The sequence below is a fragment of the Bolinopsis microptera genome, chromosome 12 (assembly GCF_026151205.1).
Source record: "Bolinopsis microptera isolate Bmic1 chromosome 12, MBARI_Bmic_1.0, whole genome shotgun sequence".
Classification (NCBI taxonomy): domain Eukaryota; kingdom Metazoa; phylum Ctenophora; class Tentaculata; order Lobata; family Bolinopsidae; genus Bolinopsis; species Bolinopsis microptera.
Genome location: NC_087083.1, coordinates 1,896,309 through 1,916,719, shown reverse-complemented (window position 1 = coordinate 1,916,719; position 20,411 = coordinate 1,896,309). Strand labels below are relative to the sequence as shown.

At 39.7% G+C, this 20,411-nt stretch overlaps 1 protein-coding gene across 1 annotated transcript; it reads left to right on the top strand.

Moving 5' to 3' along the window:
• Positions 1–1,889: 1,889 nt before the first annotated feature.
• LOC134824257 (uncharacterized) lies at positions 1,890–19,281 on the top strand. Its single transcript, XM_063836041.1, has 7 exons — positions 1,890–2,037; positions 2,383–2,614; positions 3,781–3,885; positions 4,023–4,142; positions 18,273–18,377; positions 18,512–18,631; positions 18,971–19,281. The coding sequence occupies exons 1-7, from the start codon at positions 1,909–1,911 to the stop codon at positions 18,985–18,987; spliced, it is 828 nt and encodes a 275-aa protein (XP_063692111.1). The 5' UTR covers positions 1,890–1,908; the 3' UTR covers positions 18,988–19,281.
• Positions 19,282–20,411: the final 1,130 nt, after the last annotated feature.

The window sequence follows — 20,411 nt, the reverse complement described above, 5'->3', positions numbered from 1 at the left end:
TACTAGCGGGTTCAAACTTCAAAGGACAATAGCTGACGGCGCGGAACTTATTGACATTTTGATCTTAGAAAAATATTTTAATACTCTTCTATTATGTTGTCATTTCAACAAAGTTGTACTATTAAGGGGTCGTTCACATATTATAACGTAATCAATATTTTGGCAATTCCCCCCCCCCCCCCCCTCCGTAATCAACCGTAATCAAGACCGAACCCCCCCCCCCTATATTACGTAATCAGGGTTTGACCCCCCCCCCCTGTAATCAAGACCCAACCCCCTCCTATATTACGTAATCAAGATTAGTAATCGCAAAACACTTACTAAACGAAAATTGGTTTAAAAAACGAAAATTTTGATTACCTAATTAACGAAAATTGTCCAATTCTTTTCTGCAAATATCAGTGTACTAAATTGTGTGAGTCCTATATAATAATGTTTCTTCCCGGTACTCCTAGTGAAAATTACCTGCGTGAACCGAGCATCCCACTTTTGAAAGGTCATTAAAATAGAGTATTCACATACCTTATCAGACCTTATTTGGACGAACATTAAATGATCGGACATAATTATGAACGGACATTAATATGAACTCTAGAAGGCATTCAAAACCATCAAAAATCCGAATTTTTTTCATTTTTTGACGTTTTTTATTTCAGCAAATGATTTTTAAATCCATTTTTTATACAGTAAGTAAGAATAGCAGTCGTTAAGCAGTAAAAATGTTAAAATGTGTATACACGATCAGTGTCTAATATCACATATCATCTTCATCAAATGGGTTTTCGTGCATGAAATAGTCCATGCTTGAAGCATCAGTGATTTCTAGCTTTATGGAAACCTTTTTTTATCAAACAACCCCGGTCCTGCATTTCAGTGTCAACTTTTACAAGCCATTCGGCGTGAAGTGGTTTTATCTTAGACAACTTAAGGTTAACCTTAATCACTTGGAGTTTTCTTAGCACTGTTTCATTACCTCCCCTGAGTAATATGAACTATAACAACGTCGGACAATGTCCTTGGCAACACGATTAACCGTAATATCTAGAGGCTGGAAAAAGTTTGTCATGTTGGCGGGGACTAACTCATGAACTATGTTGTTGAGTGCCATAATTCCTTTGACTTTTTCCGCCAAGTGACTCTTGAAAACCTCATATACTAGTAGAGTTTTCTGTGCCTCTGGCAGACCAAGGAGAACCTTTCCTTCATTAACGTAAGACTAAGGCACAATAATGAATAAGTTATCATAGTTGTCATATTCTGGACAAAAAGTTCAAAGTGGAAAAATGTTTGAAAAAAATTCAACGGACTTTAACTTTGACGGACCTTAAATGAACGGACTTTATTTGAACGGACATTAAGATGAACGTAAGGGCCTCCAGCGTTCAATTAATGTCCGTCCAAATAAGGTCCGACAAGGTATATGTTATACCTCTAATCATTTAAGATAATGCGGATAGAGCTGCACGGCACCTCGGCTACTCACTGCGTACTGCAGTTTATAAATTTGGATTAATATAAAGGGTAAGGTATGTTTTGCTGTTGTTGTAGCTGAGCTTAGTGTCTGATTGTAGCTTTTGTAGGCTGCTATAAACCCCTCTGGGATACTGCTAAGAAACGGGATAGAAAATTAGTTGCGGTGTTATTTTGTAAATAATCCCTGCACAGTTTTAACGATCCTACTCCTTATTCACTTAACCGGTTTGATTTATTGAGTGAAACTTCGTCTTTGTCTGCACGTGCAAGACAAGTCCTTATTATTATATATATCGTTTCATCGGTTGTTTTCATTGCGTTGAGTTACATTTCATTGGCTGTATCCTAGGTCGGGATAAACAGTCCTGTTTTTCAATATCAAAACTGACATTTATTAACAATATATCTACAGTAGCCTAAAGCAAAGAAGCTAAAATGAATATAGCAATAGCTATAATAGTGGCAATGGTGGCACGAGCTCAATCGCTTACTTGTTGGAAATGCCTGGACGAAAATTTGAAATCAGGGGTTAAAAATGCCTGTACCAAATACAGCGTTCAACAGGTATACTTATAGCCAGTTAGCTGCTAACGTATGGATTTATTGATATTCCACTCAATTCTATTTATAATAGGAGGTCGTTCACATATTACGTAATCAGCAGAGGGGGAGGTGGTTTCCAAATGATTACGCTAGTGTAATCTTGATACAATAGCTATGTGTAAAACTGATTACGGAGGGGGGATGGTAAAAATGTGATTGCGTAATATGTGAACGACCCCTATAGTATGTTACCATCTAAGCATCTAGGGCCAAAATTTAGTTGGGTATTCTTTATTTGAATGTATGCTTATTGATTGATTTATATGTGAAAATATGGTGGTAAATAATAAAATTGTCTTTTCTCAGTGTCCGACCGGAAAAGACGTGTGCGCATCTCTTGCCACGACCTTCTATGAGGGTAACAGGTTCAGCTATAAGAAAAGTTATAAATGTATGAAGGCGGCAGATGTGTCATCAGAATTGGATAAATGTAGGGGATTAAAATCTGAATTTGAAAATGCTTTGGACGATTTGAAGGATTATGCCTGTGCAATTGAAACATGCAACTATGGCTTGTGTAACGAACTTATCGTACCAGGTAGGATATATAAATTTGTCAGTATTTATTTGACCAAAACCCATAATCATGGGTAGAGTGGACCGCAACATGCAGTGTCTCTCTCTCCCAAGCAAAAGGAAATGATATTAATTCGAATAATTACCGTCCGCATATGCAAATTGATTATACCGAGAATGAAATCGGTCGCTCGCTTTTCCCATTCATTTGCAATTGTAATAGATTAAAAAGATTTGGGCGTGTCCTCACATGTGCAACTTTTTGATTTTCAACTTCGAAACTAGCCTGTTAGTGTTACACAATTTAGACCTTCAGGAAGCAAAATTGAGCTCCAAAACCCAAGGTATGGCCCATTTCTCTCTATCTCTGCAACGGTGATGGGACTGTTAAGGCTAGATGAGGGGTTAAGGAAGGAAGGGAAGGCTCATCGGCGTCGTTGAACTCAGCTTCAAAGTACTCCTTAATAATCCTCGCTTTCTCCTCATTAGTACCTGCGATATTCCCAGCAGAGTTGTGGACGGTTAGGGCTGGTCTAACATATCCTTTGGCGAGTATCTTAGAGGCTCCAAAGTATCTCCGGGCGTCGTCTGTGTTGTTGATCTCTTCGACGAGTGTGTCAGCACTGCGGTTGTTGATGTCTCTGAGTCTCTTTGTGATCTTACGTCTTAGCTGGTTGATGTTGGTCTTGACATGCTTCCTGTTTGTCGGGGATTTGTTCTGCATATTCGCAATCATCAGCTGCTTGCGTTCAAGTGACAGTTCAGCGATCTCAGGATCAGTACTGAAGGATTTGTGTTTTTTTGGAGGTATAGTTCCTAGCACCTCGTCAGCAGTGTTATAGGCATCTGTTATAAGGTAACAGATGCCTAAAATTTACCCTATAAAAAATATACAGTTAGTCACTAACTAATTAGAGTTAGTGACTAACTAATTAGAGTTAGTGACTAACTAATTAGAGTTAGTGACTGACTAATTAGAGTTACATAATGGTACTTATACCCCACCTAAAAATGGCGCACCTGATTTTGTGTTCTAGAGCCCAAAATTTGGACCCCCAAGTGATGTCAAAAACGCGAATTAAATAGGTAATAATTATTTTAGTCTCTTGAGTCTTGACACCATTTTAAGGTTATACGGGTCCCTGCTATAAATATAATGCCTGAGGTAATGAAAATATTTTCTTCCAGGGACTTGGAGCAAGAACGCTGGTAAATATCTGAGCGGCTACAGCGCAGGAAACGCCAAATATGACAGTCTTCTGAAGGCTCAGAGCGAATGTCTCAAACGATCCGGTCAGTTCAAACTTGCAGTTAATTATTTGATGATAAATTAGAAAATTAATTGGTTATCTTGAAATTTAATACACAAAAGATATGCAAAATCACTGGTAAAATATCAATTCACCTTAAATGCCACCTTCTCCTACTAGACTGTGGAGGTATCACATACGAGACCGCATCCAAAAAGTTCACTCTGCGAAAAGGAATCGACCTCAAGGACAGTTCCTCGGGTGAAATTTCCTGGATGGCTATCTCAAGCGATGATGAAGGTAACCAATTATTTTTGGCGCTAGATAGCGCCAGCTATTGATAGATAACACCCAGTCAAAAAAGTTTTAGTTGTACATCTTTTACGGTTTTTGCAGAAAGTCGCGTTAAAGTTGATGCCGTGGTGTCAGTAAAATGGTACGGATCCATCCATATATCCATATATATCGTCTTGCTTTAAATATAGTAAGATGTTAAGGAATACAAGGAATACAAGGAATATAAATTTAAAATCTTGAGCTACAATAGTAACTGTTAAGATAATAACAATATCATAAGATTTGAATTTATTATACTAATATAACTTAAACTAAAAGTGAAAAATAAAGATTTTGACACAAAATATTTTGTTTACAGTCGCCTTGATAATGCTGTAATGCTTGTATTGAGCCAGGCCACTTTGCACTCGTTGTTGCGCGAAAAGAAACAAAAGCGCTGGTACAGTGATTTTCAGTGTTCATGTATTGGCCAGAGAGTCGACGAAGTTCTTGCGGTTGTTAAAACACGTAGTGGCAAATCTAGCAACGACTCTCGTGAGGTGGACTTGACTTTCGTTCGTGATTAATTCAATGATTTCACTGTTGTTGCTGATGAATTTGAGGACGTTTGCTCCAGGGATGACAGTGTGAACAGAATAAGATGTCGCAGATGGTTTGATTGGATTTGATATGAGTGACTGGATCTTGTCTAGGACTTTTCGCCTCGATGCAGCGTTAAGATCACAATGGTTAAGGAAGTGATCTTCATTCTCAATAATACCAGAACCTAAGACTAAATTGCACCAGGAGCATATTCGCTCATCACGAGGAGTTTGATTATATCGGCCAAGTTCAATTTCGAGTCGATGTGCACTGATCTGCAGTCTTGTGATATTAGCACGGTCTGCATATTTAATGACACTGTCTAGGTAATACTCTTTGTTAAATTTGGATTTTAGGTCACGATAGAATTCTAATTTCCGAGAAGTGTTGATACAAGACCCCCAATATTCTCTAAAGCTACATTTCAAAGTTTTAGTAATGACGTGTGGTGTGAATATTTTACTCCAGATGGGTTGTGTTGATTGCGGAGGAATTCGTTTCTTGAAACCGTTGTGAATAAGAAAGTCCTCTTTTGGTGGTTTTGTGATACTCGGGTTTCTTTCGAAAATTAACTTGGAGTGATTGTTTTTTGTGTGCGGTAGGCTGTGACATGATCGGTAGAGAAACATGGGTCTAGCGCGAGGACAGGCTCCAAACCCCTGTACCAGTCCAATTTCATGTTCATCTGTTAATGAGGAGTAAACACACTCAATTAGGGTTATTGGATACAATTAACAATTCGCATTAGTAAAAATCACCACTAATTAGGGTTAACATATGTAATTATACACAAAATCAGGTGCGCCATTTTTAGGTGGGGTATAAGTACCATTCTCTCATGATCAGTGTGTAACTGTCCATAATGTAAAAGTTGTTATCTCACTCTTGTTTACGCTAATATAATGCATTAAATAGGGGTGCAATAACTGGGAGGGAGATAACTATTGTTATCTCCCTGGTACAACATTTAGGCTGTGATTAACAGGTAAATAGGAGGTAACAATAGTTATCTCCCTGGTTCATCCTTAGTCGCTGAGATGTTGCTAATTATTTTTAAAACAGAAAGTGCCATTACTTATAAATCAAGAGGCTTGCATATAATGAACATATTGACACGGGTGCAGAGTTGAGTCTGTACGGAACCTAGTAGCTTCAGTTCCTTGTTTAACTTGCCGTACAGCAAGGACATCCACTATAAATATTTTTGCTTCAAAATTTCACAGAATGTCAATAACAAGTAGTCAAACATTTGTGGCCAGTTTTGTGTGAGTGTGAGCTTCACTGAGCTTATTTAACCAATTTAAAATAATTAGCAACATCTCAGCGACCTGTAACAATTTTAAGAGATAAGGATGTGTCCTCTAGAAAGTTTGACTCTGGAATGTAATATGTAGTAATATTATCGGTCGTTAATTTCCGATGTAAATGCTGCATTCGCTAGCATCATTTCGTAGATCATCAGAGAATGCATTTGCATCACTGCTTATAATATGATAACATGAGTTATATCCCTCGGTCAAACCTCGGATTATAACTCGTTTTAACCAACGAGTTTGACGAGTTGGACTATTTTCACAACTCAAAGTTGTGAAAATAATGTTATCACATTATAAGCAGTGATGGAATTAAACTGGAATTAAACTGTAATTAAACTGGAATTAAACTTAAATAGTCAGGGGGAACACTAACGAACCCGTCGTGACAATACATCAATGAAATAAATAAGATAATTTTAAAGAAAATCATAAATAAGACCCAAAACACGTTTAAAAAATTAACTTCACTACAATCTGAACGAAAAAGAAATAAAATCAAATATAATAATTTAACCTGGTTAAAGTGGATAATGCACCGACAAGGTAATAAATTATGCAGGAATGGTTCATAAAATTCACAAAATTACTCCAAAAGTCAAAAATACACTATCAGGAAAGATTACACACAAACTCAAAGACGGGCGTAAATTATGCAACTGTAACTCCAAATGAAAACAGTTCGAACACTCGTTTAAGGGCCACTGGGGTAGTTAAAATGTCCTTAAGACAGTGACTCGGAATCGTTACCGGATGTGTTAGATCGAGTGGAAGACGATGTTGGTGTCTTTTTCGGATTTCTGATGCGATGACAGCTGCTGAGAAACTTGCCCAGTTCTTCTATGTGGGCTGAATTCATCATGTCTTTGTAGTTCCTGAGAAGTAAAAGCCCTTTAAGGTCATCTGAGAGAGAAGATCGTACTGAGTGGTACATGGGGCACTCAGTAAGGCAGTGTTCCTCGTCTTCAATAATCGTGCCTTCAAAGAAGGGAAGGTATTCGAAGCCGAGAACGTGATCCCTATCGCAGCAGAATCTGCATGCTCTTGGCCAGACTCCGGCCTCCTTCGTGTAACGCCCTCTTTCTATCATCAGGTCGTGGCTGCTGGAGCGGATTTTAGCTGTATTCGTTCGGAATTGCCTGCTCTTCAGATTGAGGTACTGCTCTTCTCCAAATTCCTCCTTGATTTTGTTGTAGAACAGCATCTTGGTTTGCGATCCCAGGTCCACCCTCCAGTCATTGATAAAGACATCCCTCATGGTGCCATGAGCTGCTTCTGTTTCATAATGAGCCACAGAGCTAAGTTTCTCGTGCCAGGAGAGGTTAAGATTTTTCTGTTCCTGAAACGCTTGAGATACTAAAAAATTGACACTGTTCGTCTCAGAAGAAGCTCCGGAAAGTCTTCTAAAGTATCTGAGGCATTGTGGCAGAACTGAGAGGGCCCAGGGCATCCTTCCTGTATCCCCGTAACAGAAGTTGTTGTTAGTTTTCTTGTGCACACCCAGTACCCATTTGAGCATTTTGAGGTGTGTTGTCTCAAGAGTGTCTTTTGCTGCAACTTTTGATAGGTTGTGTCTTTGGCTGGGTTCACGCGCCATTTCTTTCACGAGGTGAGTCGAGGGTAGCCATATCTGACAGGCGTAAGTTGCTACCGGTTTCACCAGACAGTCAATTAGCTTTAGCATGGTTTTGGTGGTCAGAGCTCTGGTGTCTACCATGCGTTTTATCGAAAAGAATGCTCGAAGCGCCTTCTTCCTCAGTTCGTTCATGGCGCATTTAAAAGATCCATTGAGGCTGAGCTGGATACCTAAATAGCAGTAGGACCTTGTTGGAGAGATGTCGAGCTGTCCAAGCTTGAACCCGTACAAGCAGTTTAGCACCCGCGAGCTTGAGTTGAAGACCATTATTTTAGTCTTATCAATGTTGATAGATAGCTCCCATTTGTTTGCAAAATCATTTAGGCAGTTAAGCTCTTTCTGAAGGCTTTGGTGGTCAAGAGCTAAAAGGATGAGATCGTCGGCCCAGAGCAGGTGGTTGACTGGGAAGCCATTAAGTTCAGGGACAGAGAGATCTTCTAGGGCTGCTAGATAGATGGAGAGGTCGTAGATGTATATCTTAAACAATTCAGGAGACATTGGATGCCCTTGCTCTGTTCCAATGGTGACATCAATGGTCTCCGATAGTTTTTGGATCAGTTTGATGCGGGTCACCGAGTTGCTGTACATGTTCTTAAGGCAAGCGAAGAAGTTCCCTCCGATACCAAGGTGATTGAGCTTATACATGAGTGCTTCTCTGCACACCGTATCAAACGCTTTCCGGTAGTCAACAAAAGCAAACACTCTCTTTTTGAGCTTTTTCGTGTATTTCTCAATAATTGTGGTAATTGTAAGGATGTGATCCGAGCACTGTGCACCAGCTCTGAAGCCAAGTTGGTGGGGGAAATCGGGGCAGATAACTTTGCGGAAGTCGATAAGTCTTTCAAGGAGAAGAGAAGCAAATAGCTTCCCTAGACAGCTTCCAACAGTTATCGCCCTGTAGTTGTCAGGGTTCTGTTTGTCGCCCTTCTTGTGGAGAGGGGTGGTTATCGAACAATTCCATGGGTAAGTCCCCTGTTCCAGGCAGCCGTTGAACAACTTGAGAAGAACTTTCCTTAGGCAAAGTTTGGAGTTCTTGAGCATCTCGTTCGATATTAGGTCCAGTGATACGCTCTTGTTGTTTTTGAGTTTGTTGATCACCTTTTCAAGCTCTTGTAGAGTGAACTCCATGTTAAGATTTTCCACTTCAGTTGGTAGGTCAGGGTGGCTGCTCCCATCATTGCTTGCGTTGTGGGCTTGAAGTTCACGGTGGGATGGATCCTTGCACTTTTGGTTGTAGAGGTCGTTGAAGAATTTGTGAAAAGCAAATAGATCGTACAGATCGAATGTCTCAGGATCTCTACAGGAGGACGAGAGATCTTTCAGAGCAGACCAGTTAATGTCATTGCCATTGTTTATTTTCTCGTTCAGTTGAAAGAGATATGCGCCTTTTTTGGATCGAACTTGAGCCCTGTATTCCTTTTTTCGGAGGTAAAACTTAGCACGAGTAGGTTCGATGTAACTGCTTATTATGTATACTACAAAATTTGGACCCCGGCCAAGTGGTGTCAAAAACGCGAATTGAATAGGTAATAATTATTTTAGTCTCTTGAGTCTTGACACTATTTTAAGGTTATACGGGTTTCTGCTATAATACCTGTTTTAATACTTTCAACACTACTATATGGACACGTTCATTGAAGTTTGAGGATATTGGTAAATATTAGTGACCTTACTAAATGGCACGATGATGTAAAATGTGTCACACTATAAAATTATTTAAACCCTCAATGGTTAGGATAATCGTTTCATCCTCTAGATAAACTTTGTCGCATAACGATTTCTTTATCAGACGATAAGATATCGCTTAAATGCGGCCGGCAGTGAGTTGTAAACTTTGTCACACTATAAAAATGTGACGGAGTTTATATGGACCCCTTGTTGCCGTGTTTGACCAAATTTTCGAATTTCCAATTCATAGAATAGCTGTATATGACTATTATCTACATATTTAGCGACTTTTTTCGTTAAATGGTAGCACCGTGTAAACTCCGTCACACATTTAAGAAATTTATATGAGGGATGTTTATGACATCCTGACAAGAAATGCCGAATAGTCTAGCATTATTTTGTGAGCTGAATGTGTTTGGAATTGTTCACATATTTCATTGTTATAGGCAAATACAAATACAGAAGGCAGAAATAGGTAAATTTAGTCACATAAATTTGTATGATATCTCAACATGTGTGAAATTGAGTAAATATTAGTATACCAACTTAAACACCCTATATTACGTACGATGGATCAATTAACAATATTTCAACCATACGCCGGTCATATAAATTATTATATGGCAGTGATATGTTAACATTGGATAAATTTCAACACCTGAACAGGGTAAAAATTTGTAAATTTCGTCACAAAAAAAATATTATAACTTTATTTGCTCCGTGTTGGCAAAATAACTAGTTTATCGACATAGGTATGGTGATAAAGTAAAATTATATCCTATTCGAGGTATGATTCTTCAAAATAGGGGGCAAGAAATGTAAATTTCGTCACATCAGCCCTTGCATTAGTTAGTAGATAGATTTTCTTTCATATCAACAGTCCTTATTATAGTTAGAATGGATTTACACAGGAAATATAGAAACCCATGCCAATTTTTTATCACACTGAAATTATACTGTTGGGGCAGGAAAAGTAAATTTCGTCACATTTCAGTAACTTAGTAAAATTAAACTCAGCATTGTTAAACTTGAGTTCTAATTTGCAGAACAATAACCAACCAATAATTCCTGGAAGAAAATTGAATTTTAACTGAGGTATGGTTTTTTAAAATAGGGGCAAGAAATGTAAATTTCGTCACATACGTAATTTTAAAATTTAGATAGATTTTCTTTCATACCGATAGTCCTTATTATAATCGGAATGGATTAATACAAGAAATGTAGAAACCCATGCCAATTTTTCATCACATTGAAATTATACTGTTGGGGCAGGAAAAGTAAATTTCGTCACATTTCAGTAACATAATAAAATTAAACTCAGCATTGTTAAACTTGAGTTCTAATTTGATAAATAATAACCAACCAACAATTCCTGGAAGAATATTGAATTCTAACCGAGGTATGGTTCTTCAAAATAGGGGCAAGAAATGTGAATTTCGTCACATAAATTTAACCTCTTTATGATGTCTTATCATTTTGTGACGATGTTTACATCAACTGCCCTATACTTGAATCAACTGTATCCGTGTATCGTCCTTATATAGAGGTTTCCCGCAAAATTTAACTTATTCACGATGTCGTATCATTTTGTGACGATGTTTACATCAACTGCCCTATACTTATATCAACTGTATCCGTGTATCGTCCTTATATAGAGTTTTCCCGCCTTCCAAACCAAAATCAGATATAAATGATTTCGGAAATTCACCCAGAATTTCAAATTCCATATAATGTGACAGAATTTACATCATTTCCCAATAACCAAGTGCATGTATTTGCTAACTTTTCAAAACAACATATTTTAGGGCTATGATTGGCAGAAGAACCATCAAATAATGAGTTGAAAAGGTTTTGATGACACCTCACAGTAGAAAAGAGGTATCGTATTCTGAGTGTGACAAAGTTTACGAAATATTGCCTTAAAGCCGTTCGATCCGTGCCCTTTAACCAATGTTGTATCATAATTGTTAGATTGACCTAATCTACTATATATCAGACCAAGGAATGATAATTGGGCAGCTATGGTAAACAATGTCACAAAAATGTGACATTTTTTACATTATAGTGCCTAAAAGCAATACATTTTATTTCTGAGCAGTGCATATGGGAGTATGGGTCATGTGGCTAATGTTCAGAACTTATGAACACGCTAGATTAATAGATGCTAAAATTAAGCCACTATCGTCGAAAACGCTATTTTAGAAATTTACCAATATCCTCAAACTTCAATGAACGTGTCCATATAACAAATAATTTGAGCATTTGAACATTTAAAATATAATTTGAAACATTACAGTAACGTTATTCAAATCTCATACAGAAACAGTATATTACAAAGTTTTGTGTTTTGATCATAAACGGATTAAACGGATTAAACGATTCAAAAGTCAAATTACAATGGTAATGTCTGACCAGATATAAAAAATTAAATTTACCCAAAAGTCATAAAGTATATATATACAATGAACCCCGTAAATCTTAAGAGTGAGATTCAAAATACTTAATAATTTAAATGAACTTTTCTGAAAGTGTTCCGAGTCATAGATTATAATTTGGCAATATTGTTAATGTTAGGAATTTGTTTGGAGGACGCTTTAGGGAATCTTCGTTCATGAGCTTTGGTAAGGAACCTTCCTAGGTCTCCGATGGTTGTACTGTTGTAGGGTGTGCGAAGATCTGTCCAATGTCAGAGAAGAGTAATGTTTTACTTTGTTGGGACAAACAGTGGCGGAGATCTTCATAGAGAGGGGAAGTACGCAATACATGAAGTTCATCTTCGATGATTGGATCAGGGAAAGGAAGCTCTAGAAGGAGATCGAGCTCTAGAAGAAGATCGAGTGAAGATCAATAGGGCATGCAGTGTTTGCATGCCCTATTCGAAAGTTTTTGTCGATGCATGCCGTGTCTTCCAGTTTCGATGTTGTATTGATGCGAGCTTGTTCTGAGTTGCGCAAGTCTCCTAGTCTGCTGTAGCCGTAGGTTGATCGACAGGTATGTTTCGCAACCGAAGCTTGCCTTGATGAGGTTGTAGAATCCTAGTTTTCTGTTGAGTTTTCGCTCTTTGTTCCATTGTTGAACGAAAAGGGTTTTCATAGCCTCGCTGATTTTGAGCGGGTTTGAAATATCACTTCCTCCTTTCAGTTCTTTCACTGTGTTCTTGGTGGATTCCAGCCGGGATAACCATAACAGTTTCAGATCCCTCTGCTCGGCGTAAGCGTGCCTCACTAAAGAAGAGCATCCCTCTTTGTCCAGTCCCTCCAACCTCCCGAGGTAGCTATAGACTTGGGACGTAAGCTCGATGGAAATATCATGTGATCGTGGATGTATAGTCAATAGTGATTGATTGCATAATTTTGAATTTCATTGATGTTGATTGTGAGTGAGAAGATGGAGTGCCAGCCAGTAACTCTGTCAAATGAACAGCCCACTGAAGAGCGGGTGAGCGCAAGCGCAGGAACAGCAGAGAGGCTGGCACAAAACGGCACACACGGAAAGGACGAAACAAAAAAAACCGCCGTGCGCGGTAAGCTTGCCTATGTCTGAGAGCCGGTGTTACCTGGCAGGAGGCCTCAAAGTAGGAATTAAACGGAATTAAACGGAATTAAACGTAAAGTTGTCGGAGATGGCACTAACACCATCGTCTCGACTATACATGAATGAATAACATATCTAGAGTAACTAAAATTCGAATTTCAAGAATCATGAAAATTTAAAACAAAATCACTTAAAATTTAACTCCCGTACAAACAACCGAAATAGAAATAATTGCTGAAATAATAATTTAACATAAGAGGAAGTAGTAAAAGGCAACTTCAATGATCACTAAACTGCGATATTAGTATTCGAGTCCACAAAAGACACATTCTATACTCAAACAGTCCTCCCACTCACAGTCACAACGTACTGGAAACAGTAATCACTAGTGTTCCATGCTCGTACAACAGATCGTGAAATCTGCATAATGATGGTTGATCTGTATTATGTCTGTTGAGTTGGTAGTCCTGATGGGGTGACAGGCAGTATTGGCGTCTTTTTCGGGTTCCTGATGCGGTGACAGTTGCAAAGGAATTTGCCCAGTTCTTGCACATGGGCAGAATTCATGATAGCTCCGTATTCCTTGAGCAGCAAAAGACTCTTAAGGTTTTCCGACAGTGAGAGTCTCGCTGAGTGGTACATTGGACATTCAGTGAGGCAGTGTTCTTCATTTTCAATGATTGTTCCTTCGAAAAAGGGGAGATATTCTAAGCCTTGAACGTTATCCTTGTTGCAGCAGAATCTGCAGGCTCTCGTCCACGTTCCAGTTTCTTTTGTGTATCTCCCTCTCTCAATAAGGAGGTCATGGCTACTGGAGCGGATTTTTGCTATGTGCATGCGACATTGACTATTCTTTAGATTGAGATACTGCTCCTCTCCGAATACCTGTCTGATAGTGCAGTAAAATTGCATTTTCTTTTGGGATGCTAAATCTGTTCTCCAATCTTTTACAAAGTGATCAACCAAATTTCCATGTGCAGTTGAGGTCGTTCCTTCTGCTCTGCGTTAGTCGGATCGAGCGAGTTTGGCCGCTTTGGATTCAGACTGAGCGATCGAGTTCCAGGTCTTATACCAAGAGAGGTTTAGATTCTTCTGCTCTTGGAATGTCTGATGTACAAGAAAGTTGACGCTGCTCACGTCGGGTGATGTCTGAGACAATCTGTCGAAGTATCTCAGGCATTGTGGTAGTACCGACAGGGCCCATGGTAACCTGCCCGTATCTCCGTAACAGAAGTTGTTGTTAGCTTTCTTGTGTAAGCCGAGCACCCATTTCAGCATTTTCAGGTGTGTTGTCTCAAGTGCGTCCTTTGTTGCAGCTCTAGCAAGGTTCTGTCTTGAACCATCAGCGCAAGCCATTTTTGTACACGGTAGCCATATCTGACAGGCATACGTAACGACTGGTTTAACGAGGCTGTCTATAAGCTTGAGCATGGTTTTTGTTGTTAATGCTCGAGTGTCGACCATGCGTCTGATCGAGAAAAATGCTCTTAGTGCTTTTTTCCTCAGTTCGTTCATGGCACCTTTAAATGAACCGTTGAGACTGAATTGAATGCCTAGATAGCAGTAAGATTTGGCCGATGAGATGTCCAGGTTCCCTAGTTTGAACCCGTAGGAGCACTTCAGCAAACGAGAGCTCGAGTTGAATACCATGATTTTGGTTTTGTCGATGTTAATTGACAGTTCCCATTTACTTGCAAATTCGTGCAGGCAATCAAGTTGTTTCTGCAGGCTTTTGGCGTCGAGTGCCAAAAGTATCAGGTCGTCTGCCCACAGAAGATGGCTGACCGAGAAGCCGTTCAGTTCTGGAATTGACAAGTCCTCAAGAGCTGCTAGTCTAATGGAGAGGTCATGAATGTATACCTTGAAGAGCTCCGGCGATATTGGATGCCCCTGTTCGGTACCAATGGTGACATCGATGGTGTCCGACAGCTTCTTGCTCAGTTTGATACGGGTAACTGAGTTGCTGTACATGTTCTGGAGGCAAGAGAAGAAGCTTCCTCCGATACCAAGTCTACTGAGTTTGTACATGAGAGCCTCCCTGCAGACTGTGTCGAACGCCTTACGATAGTCCACGAAGCAAGCGAATATTTTCTTCTTCAGCTTCTTTGTATACTTCTCGATGATCGTTGTAAGGGTCAGGATATGGTCAGAGCACTGGGCACCAGCTCTGAATCCGAGTTGGTGAGGGAAGTCGGGACAGACGACTTTACGGAATTCGATCAGCCTATCAAGGAGGAGGGATGCAAAGAGTTTTCCAAGGCAACTTCCGACTGTGATTTCTCTATAGTTATCGGGGTTCTGCTTGTCCCCCTTTTTGTGTAGGGGGGTAGTTATTGAGCAGTTCCAGGGGTAGATTCCTTGCGTTAGGCAACCATTGAATAGTTTCAGAAGGACTTTTTGGAGACCGAGTTTGGAGCTCTTGAGCATCTCGTTGGAGATAAGATCACATGAAACGCTTTTGTTATTCTGGAGCTTATTGGTGACTTTCTCCAGTTCTTGGATAGTAAACTCTGTGTTGAGTTTTTCAAGTTCGACTGATGGCTAGAGGTGGTACTCGGTTCCCTGTTCACCAGCTTCGTTGGTCGAAGTGTTCGTTTGTAGTCCACCGTGCGAGGGGTCCTTGCACTTCTGATTGTATAGGTCGTTGAAGAACTTGTGAAATGCGATCAGGTCATATATGTCGAATGTATCGGGGTCCTTGCAAGCGGACGAGAGGTCTTTTAAAGCAGCCCAGTTGATGTTGTTGCTGAGGTTGATTTTCTCGTTAAGTTTGTATAGGTAAGCTCCCTTTCTAGCTCGTGTTTGTGCCCTGTATTCTTTCTTACGGAGGTAAAATCTTGCTCGGTTGGATTCCACGAGCATAGGATCGATGTGGGTGTTATTCTTGGCTCTTTCGTCTCTACAGACTAATCGTTTAGCATGCCTACAACTCCAATCAAACCATTTGTTTTTGTTAGTACTGGGCTTTCCACTTTTCTGGGTGGTAACTTGACTTGCCAGGTTAGTAAAGGTGGCAATCACAATTTCATTAAAACTGCGAATGTCGTCAGGGGAGGAAATATCAGTTTGAAGAAGAGAATCAACTTTTTCTTTGAATTGAGCGGTGTTCTGGGCTGACTTGAATTTTTCTGTGGTACCAAGTCCAGAGCAGGCATCTTTGGTCCACTTGAATGGCTTCGGGATCGATGCGAATTTGAGCTCCATTTCGTTCGAGATGTCGCCAGCCATCACAATGTTCCTTATGTTAGTGGTTAAAGTGGTGGATATTGGTCTGTGGTCAGAATAAGGGGTGAGGTCACCAACTTTGAAGAACCTTGCCCGATGAAGGAGGCTGTGGGACACGCAAATGTAGTCGACCGTACTTACTCCATTTCTTTGAATGCAAGTTGGACTGCCAAATATGTCCCCAATTGTCCTTCCGTTTAGGATTATCATTCCAGTTGTCTGGAGTAGCTCAATGAAGGGTTTGCCGTTGGAGTTGAGAATCCGATCTTGGTTGTTTCTAGAGGCTACCTCAGTAGGAGATATAGAATGCTGGGGAGGATCGAGTTCAACTTGAAGGTCCCTAGACTCGCATGGTATAAGGAAGTCGTTCAATGTGCCGGTCCTCGCGTTCATGTCACCAAGTATGGCAGCATCTTCGGAGTCGAGGATATTTGATAGACACTCTTCTAAGTGCTCACAAGTGGTTGTATATTGTTCCATTTTGGAACGCATTCGTTTCTTGTATGAGCCATGAGCTGGCGAGTCGTACACATTTATAAGATTCAGATCTTTGTCAAGGTTGAAGTATTTGGCTTTAAGCTTTACGATGAGTATGTCGTCGCATTTGGAAAAATGAACTCTGACTACTCCTGCAGCCAAGTGCTTCCGGATCGCTGTGCACACGCCACCTGAGTTGCTATCCGATCTGTTGGCGTTGAAGCATTTGAATTCCCGCATAGAAACCTGTCCTTTAGTTTCTTGTAGGCAGACGATATCGTGGCCAGCTATGAGCTTCTGGACCTCGTCAATTTCGAATTTGACACCCTCAAATTTGTCACGCTGGTGGTTGATGTTCCAGCTCATGAGTTTGAGTGAGTGTCTCATCTTAGGGGGGCTATTCATCTCTAAACCTGTTCGTGCTGCGTCTGGATCTGTCCTTTGGTTGATAGCTTACTCGAGGTAAGCGCATTGTTTTCCTCATTCCTTCACGGAGGCGCACCCACAGCATTTTTTGACCTCGTTCTCTCAGCTTGAACCCTTCGTTACTTGTGTAAAAGTTTTGGTCACCGATGCTGTCATTTTGGAAGGTAAAGATCCTATCTTTTGCAACCGGCTTGTGTTTGTGGAGCCAGCTCACATAGTCTTCAACATCTTTGTTGACGATGCTGATTCTCTCATTGAGGGCTTTATCGTTGCTCGATGGAATCAGTCCTGAGAAGCATATTTGGGCTTTGGTTGTGTTCATCAGGTGCTCGGAGAACTCCTCAACGATACTCACGATACCAGATTTCTTTTTGAGAAGGTCATTTATCCCCGTGTGAACATATATGCATTCGGGCTTGAGTCGTTTGATGGTGCTGTTCAATAGCTTTGTTTTTTTAGTCGTATCCTCATAGCTGTCAAACTTGAGGCAGTGTACATTGAATTGACTATTGAACAGTTTAGGGTTGAAGTGATCAAAGTTACTATCGTGGATCAGAAGAACAGTGTGCTGTCTGTAACTTTCCCTTATTCGCCCGGAAGATTTGTTTCTACTCTCCTTGGCTTCACGACTCGGTTGATTAGGTTGTGCCTCGGATGCGGTGGTCTCTGAATGTTTTGACTCACTGCGGTTGTCCTGTCTGGTTGCTGGTACAGGTACATTCTCTTTGTGGTTTTTGCTGTTCTTCTTGTTCGATGTAGTGAACGTCTCGGAGCCTCCATTCTCAACGATCTTGGACCACAGGATACCCTGTTCGCTTTCCATGTTCGTATCATCGACAGAGGCCGGTGTGTCACGCCGGGCGGGCTTGTGGTTCGCCGGAGGCTGTGGTGAACTGGCGAGGGCCTGTGTCAGACTCTCATGGTTTACTTCAAGTGCCTCGATTCGGGTCCTATTAGAGGAACTTACAGTTTCAAATGACTGAAAGGCTAGATTGAGCTCACCCTTTAGGTGCCGCGGTGGAGTGAAATTTCGAGAGCGCGACAACTCTAACTGATGATGATGATTGAAGAAGGAGATCGAGCGGGAAGCTCAGAAAAAACAAAACAGGAAGGATCCAGCTGAGCATGAATACGAAGTTGTTACTTTGAAACGTCGTTTATCCTAACAGTGCAGTATCATTTGTCGCAAGAAATCAGAATAATCAGAAATTATTTGGAACTCCCAAAAACTGCCTATATAATACCTGAGGTAATAGAAATATTTTCTTCCAGTGACTTGGAGCAAGAACGCTGGTAAATATCTGAGCGGCTACAGCGCAGGAACAGCCAAATATGACAGTCTTCTGAAGGCTCAGAGCGAATGTCTCAAACGATCCGGTCAGTTCAAACTTGCAGTTAATTTGATGATAAATTAGAAAATTAATCGGTTATCTTGAAATTCAATACACAAAAGATATGCAAAATCACTGGTAAAATATCAATTCACCTTAAATGCCACCTTCTCCTACTAGACTGTGGAGGTATCACATACGAGACCGCATCCAAAAAGTTCACTCTGCGAAAAGGAATCGACCTCAAGGACAGTTCCTCGGGTGAAATTTCCTGGATGGCTATCTCAAGCGATGATGAAGGTAACCAATTATTTTTGGCGCTAGATAGCGCCAGCTATTGATAGATAACACCCAGTCAAAAAAGTTTTAGTTGTACATCTTTTACGGTTTTTGCAGAAAGTCGCGTTAAAGTTGATGCCGTGGTGTCAGTAAAATGGTACGGATCCATCCATATATCCATATATATCGTCTCGCTTTAAATATAGTAAGATGTTAATGAGGAGTAAACACACTCAATTAGGGTTATTGGATACAATTAACAATTAGTATTAGCAAAAATCACCACTAATTAGGGTTAACATATGTAATTATACACAAAATTATTATGTTTCAATTATAAAAGTGCAACTCTCTTATCAGTCGAGAAGCGGGTTTGAAGACGGTAGACCGCGAGTTGTAAGATAATGTTCAACACCAGCTGTTTCCTGCAGACGCTTACTGCGTTCTTCTTATCAGCCGGGGCTTCATACTCAACAAATATGTTGTTTATTATGGTCAGTTATGGTAAAAATCAGGTCAAAACCTGCATCATAGTAGAGGGCTGAAAAAATTTTTGGGGGCTCTCAAAGGTCTTTAAAACCGAAAAAACTTCGGAGCCCTAAAATTCAGACTGGGAAAATCGCCAATTTGGCCACGCCCATTTTTGGTACCAAAATGTCCAGGCAAAATTTGAGAGAAATATATATAATGTCATTCCTAACATGTTAGGGGTCTAAATCTATGTTTTTTTGTACGACGAGTCGATTGGCAAGGTTCTTAAAGCTCTAAAACACTTATTTTTTGCGAAAAAAAAAACTGAAGCTAATATAAAGCTAAAAATAAGTGTTTTAGGGCTCTCCAAAAAAAATTTCAGCCCTCTACTATGAAATGCAGGTAAATTGCCATAACTGACCGGACTAGAACACATCTACTGAAAAAGCATGCTTGGAACGTTTTGACTTGAATATCTGGCAATCTTCTTAGATATTCAGTCAGATATTTAAATAAAAATGTTAAAAAATACTTTTTTACTCTTTTATTGTGTTGTCCTCGTATCTCAATAAAGTTGTATTATTTAGCAAACAAAGTTTTGTATTCCAACAAACATATTCTCTAATGTAAACTATGTGTGTCGTATAAGTACTTCAGAGTGCATCATAAAATAAAATAATAAGCAGTTACATCACTGCTTATAATGTGAGAACATTATTTTCACAACTTTGAGTTGTGAAAATATTTTTATCCAACGAGTATGACGAGTTGGATAAAACAAGTTATATTCCGAGGTTTGACCGAGGGATATAACTCATGTTATCATATTATAAGCAGTGATGTAAATGCATTCTCTGATGATCTACGAAATGATGCTAGCGAATGCAGCATTTAAATTAACGACCGATAATAATACTACATATAACATTCCAGAGAGCATTGAGGTCACCGTAATTACCTTATCGGACCTTATTTGAACGGATATTAATTAAACGCTGGAGGATCTAGGCCTAGCGTTCATCTTAATGTCCGTTCAAATAATGTTCGTCCGTTTAAGGTCCGTTCAAATTAAAGTCCGTTGAATTTTTTCAAAAATTATTCCACTGAGAACTTATTGTCCAGTATATGACAACTTTTTAATTTCAGATAATTTCAATTTCTATCAGTATCATCGGACTAGACTATGTATCATTCTATCATTGGATCGATGAAAAAGAAGTTATTATAAAATTTAAATATTCTAAATATCATGCTATGGCACTTTTGCACTTTCTTGATGTACGCGGTTCCTCGTTCGTTTCCTTGGAGTTACAATTAATCTACTTCCACA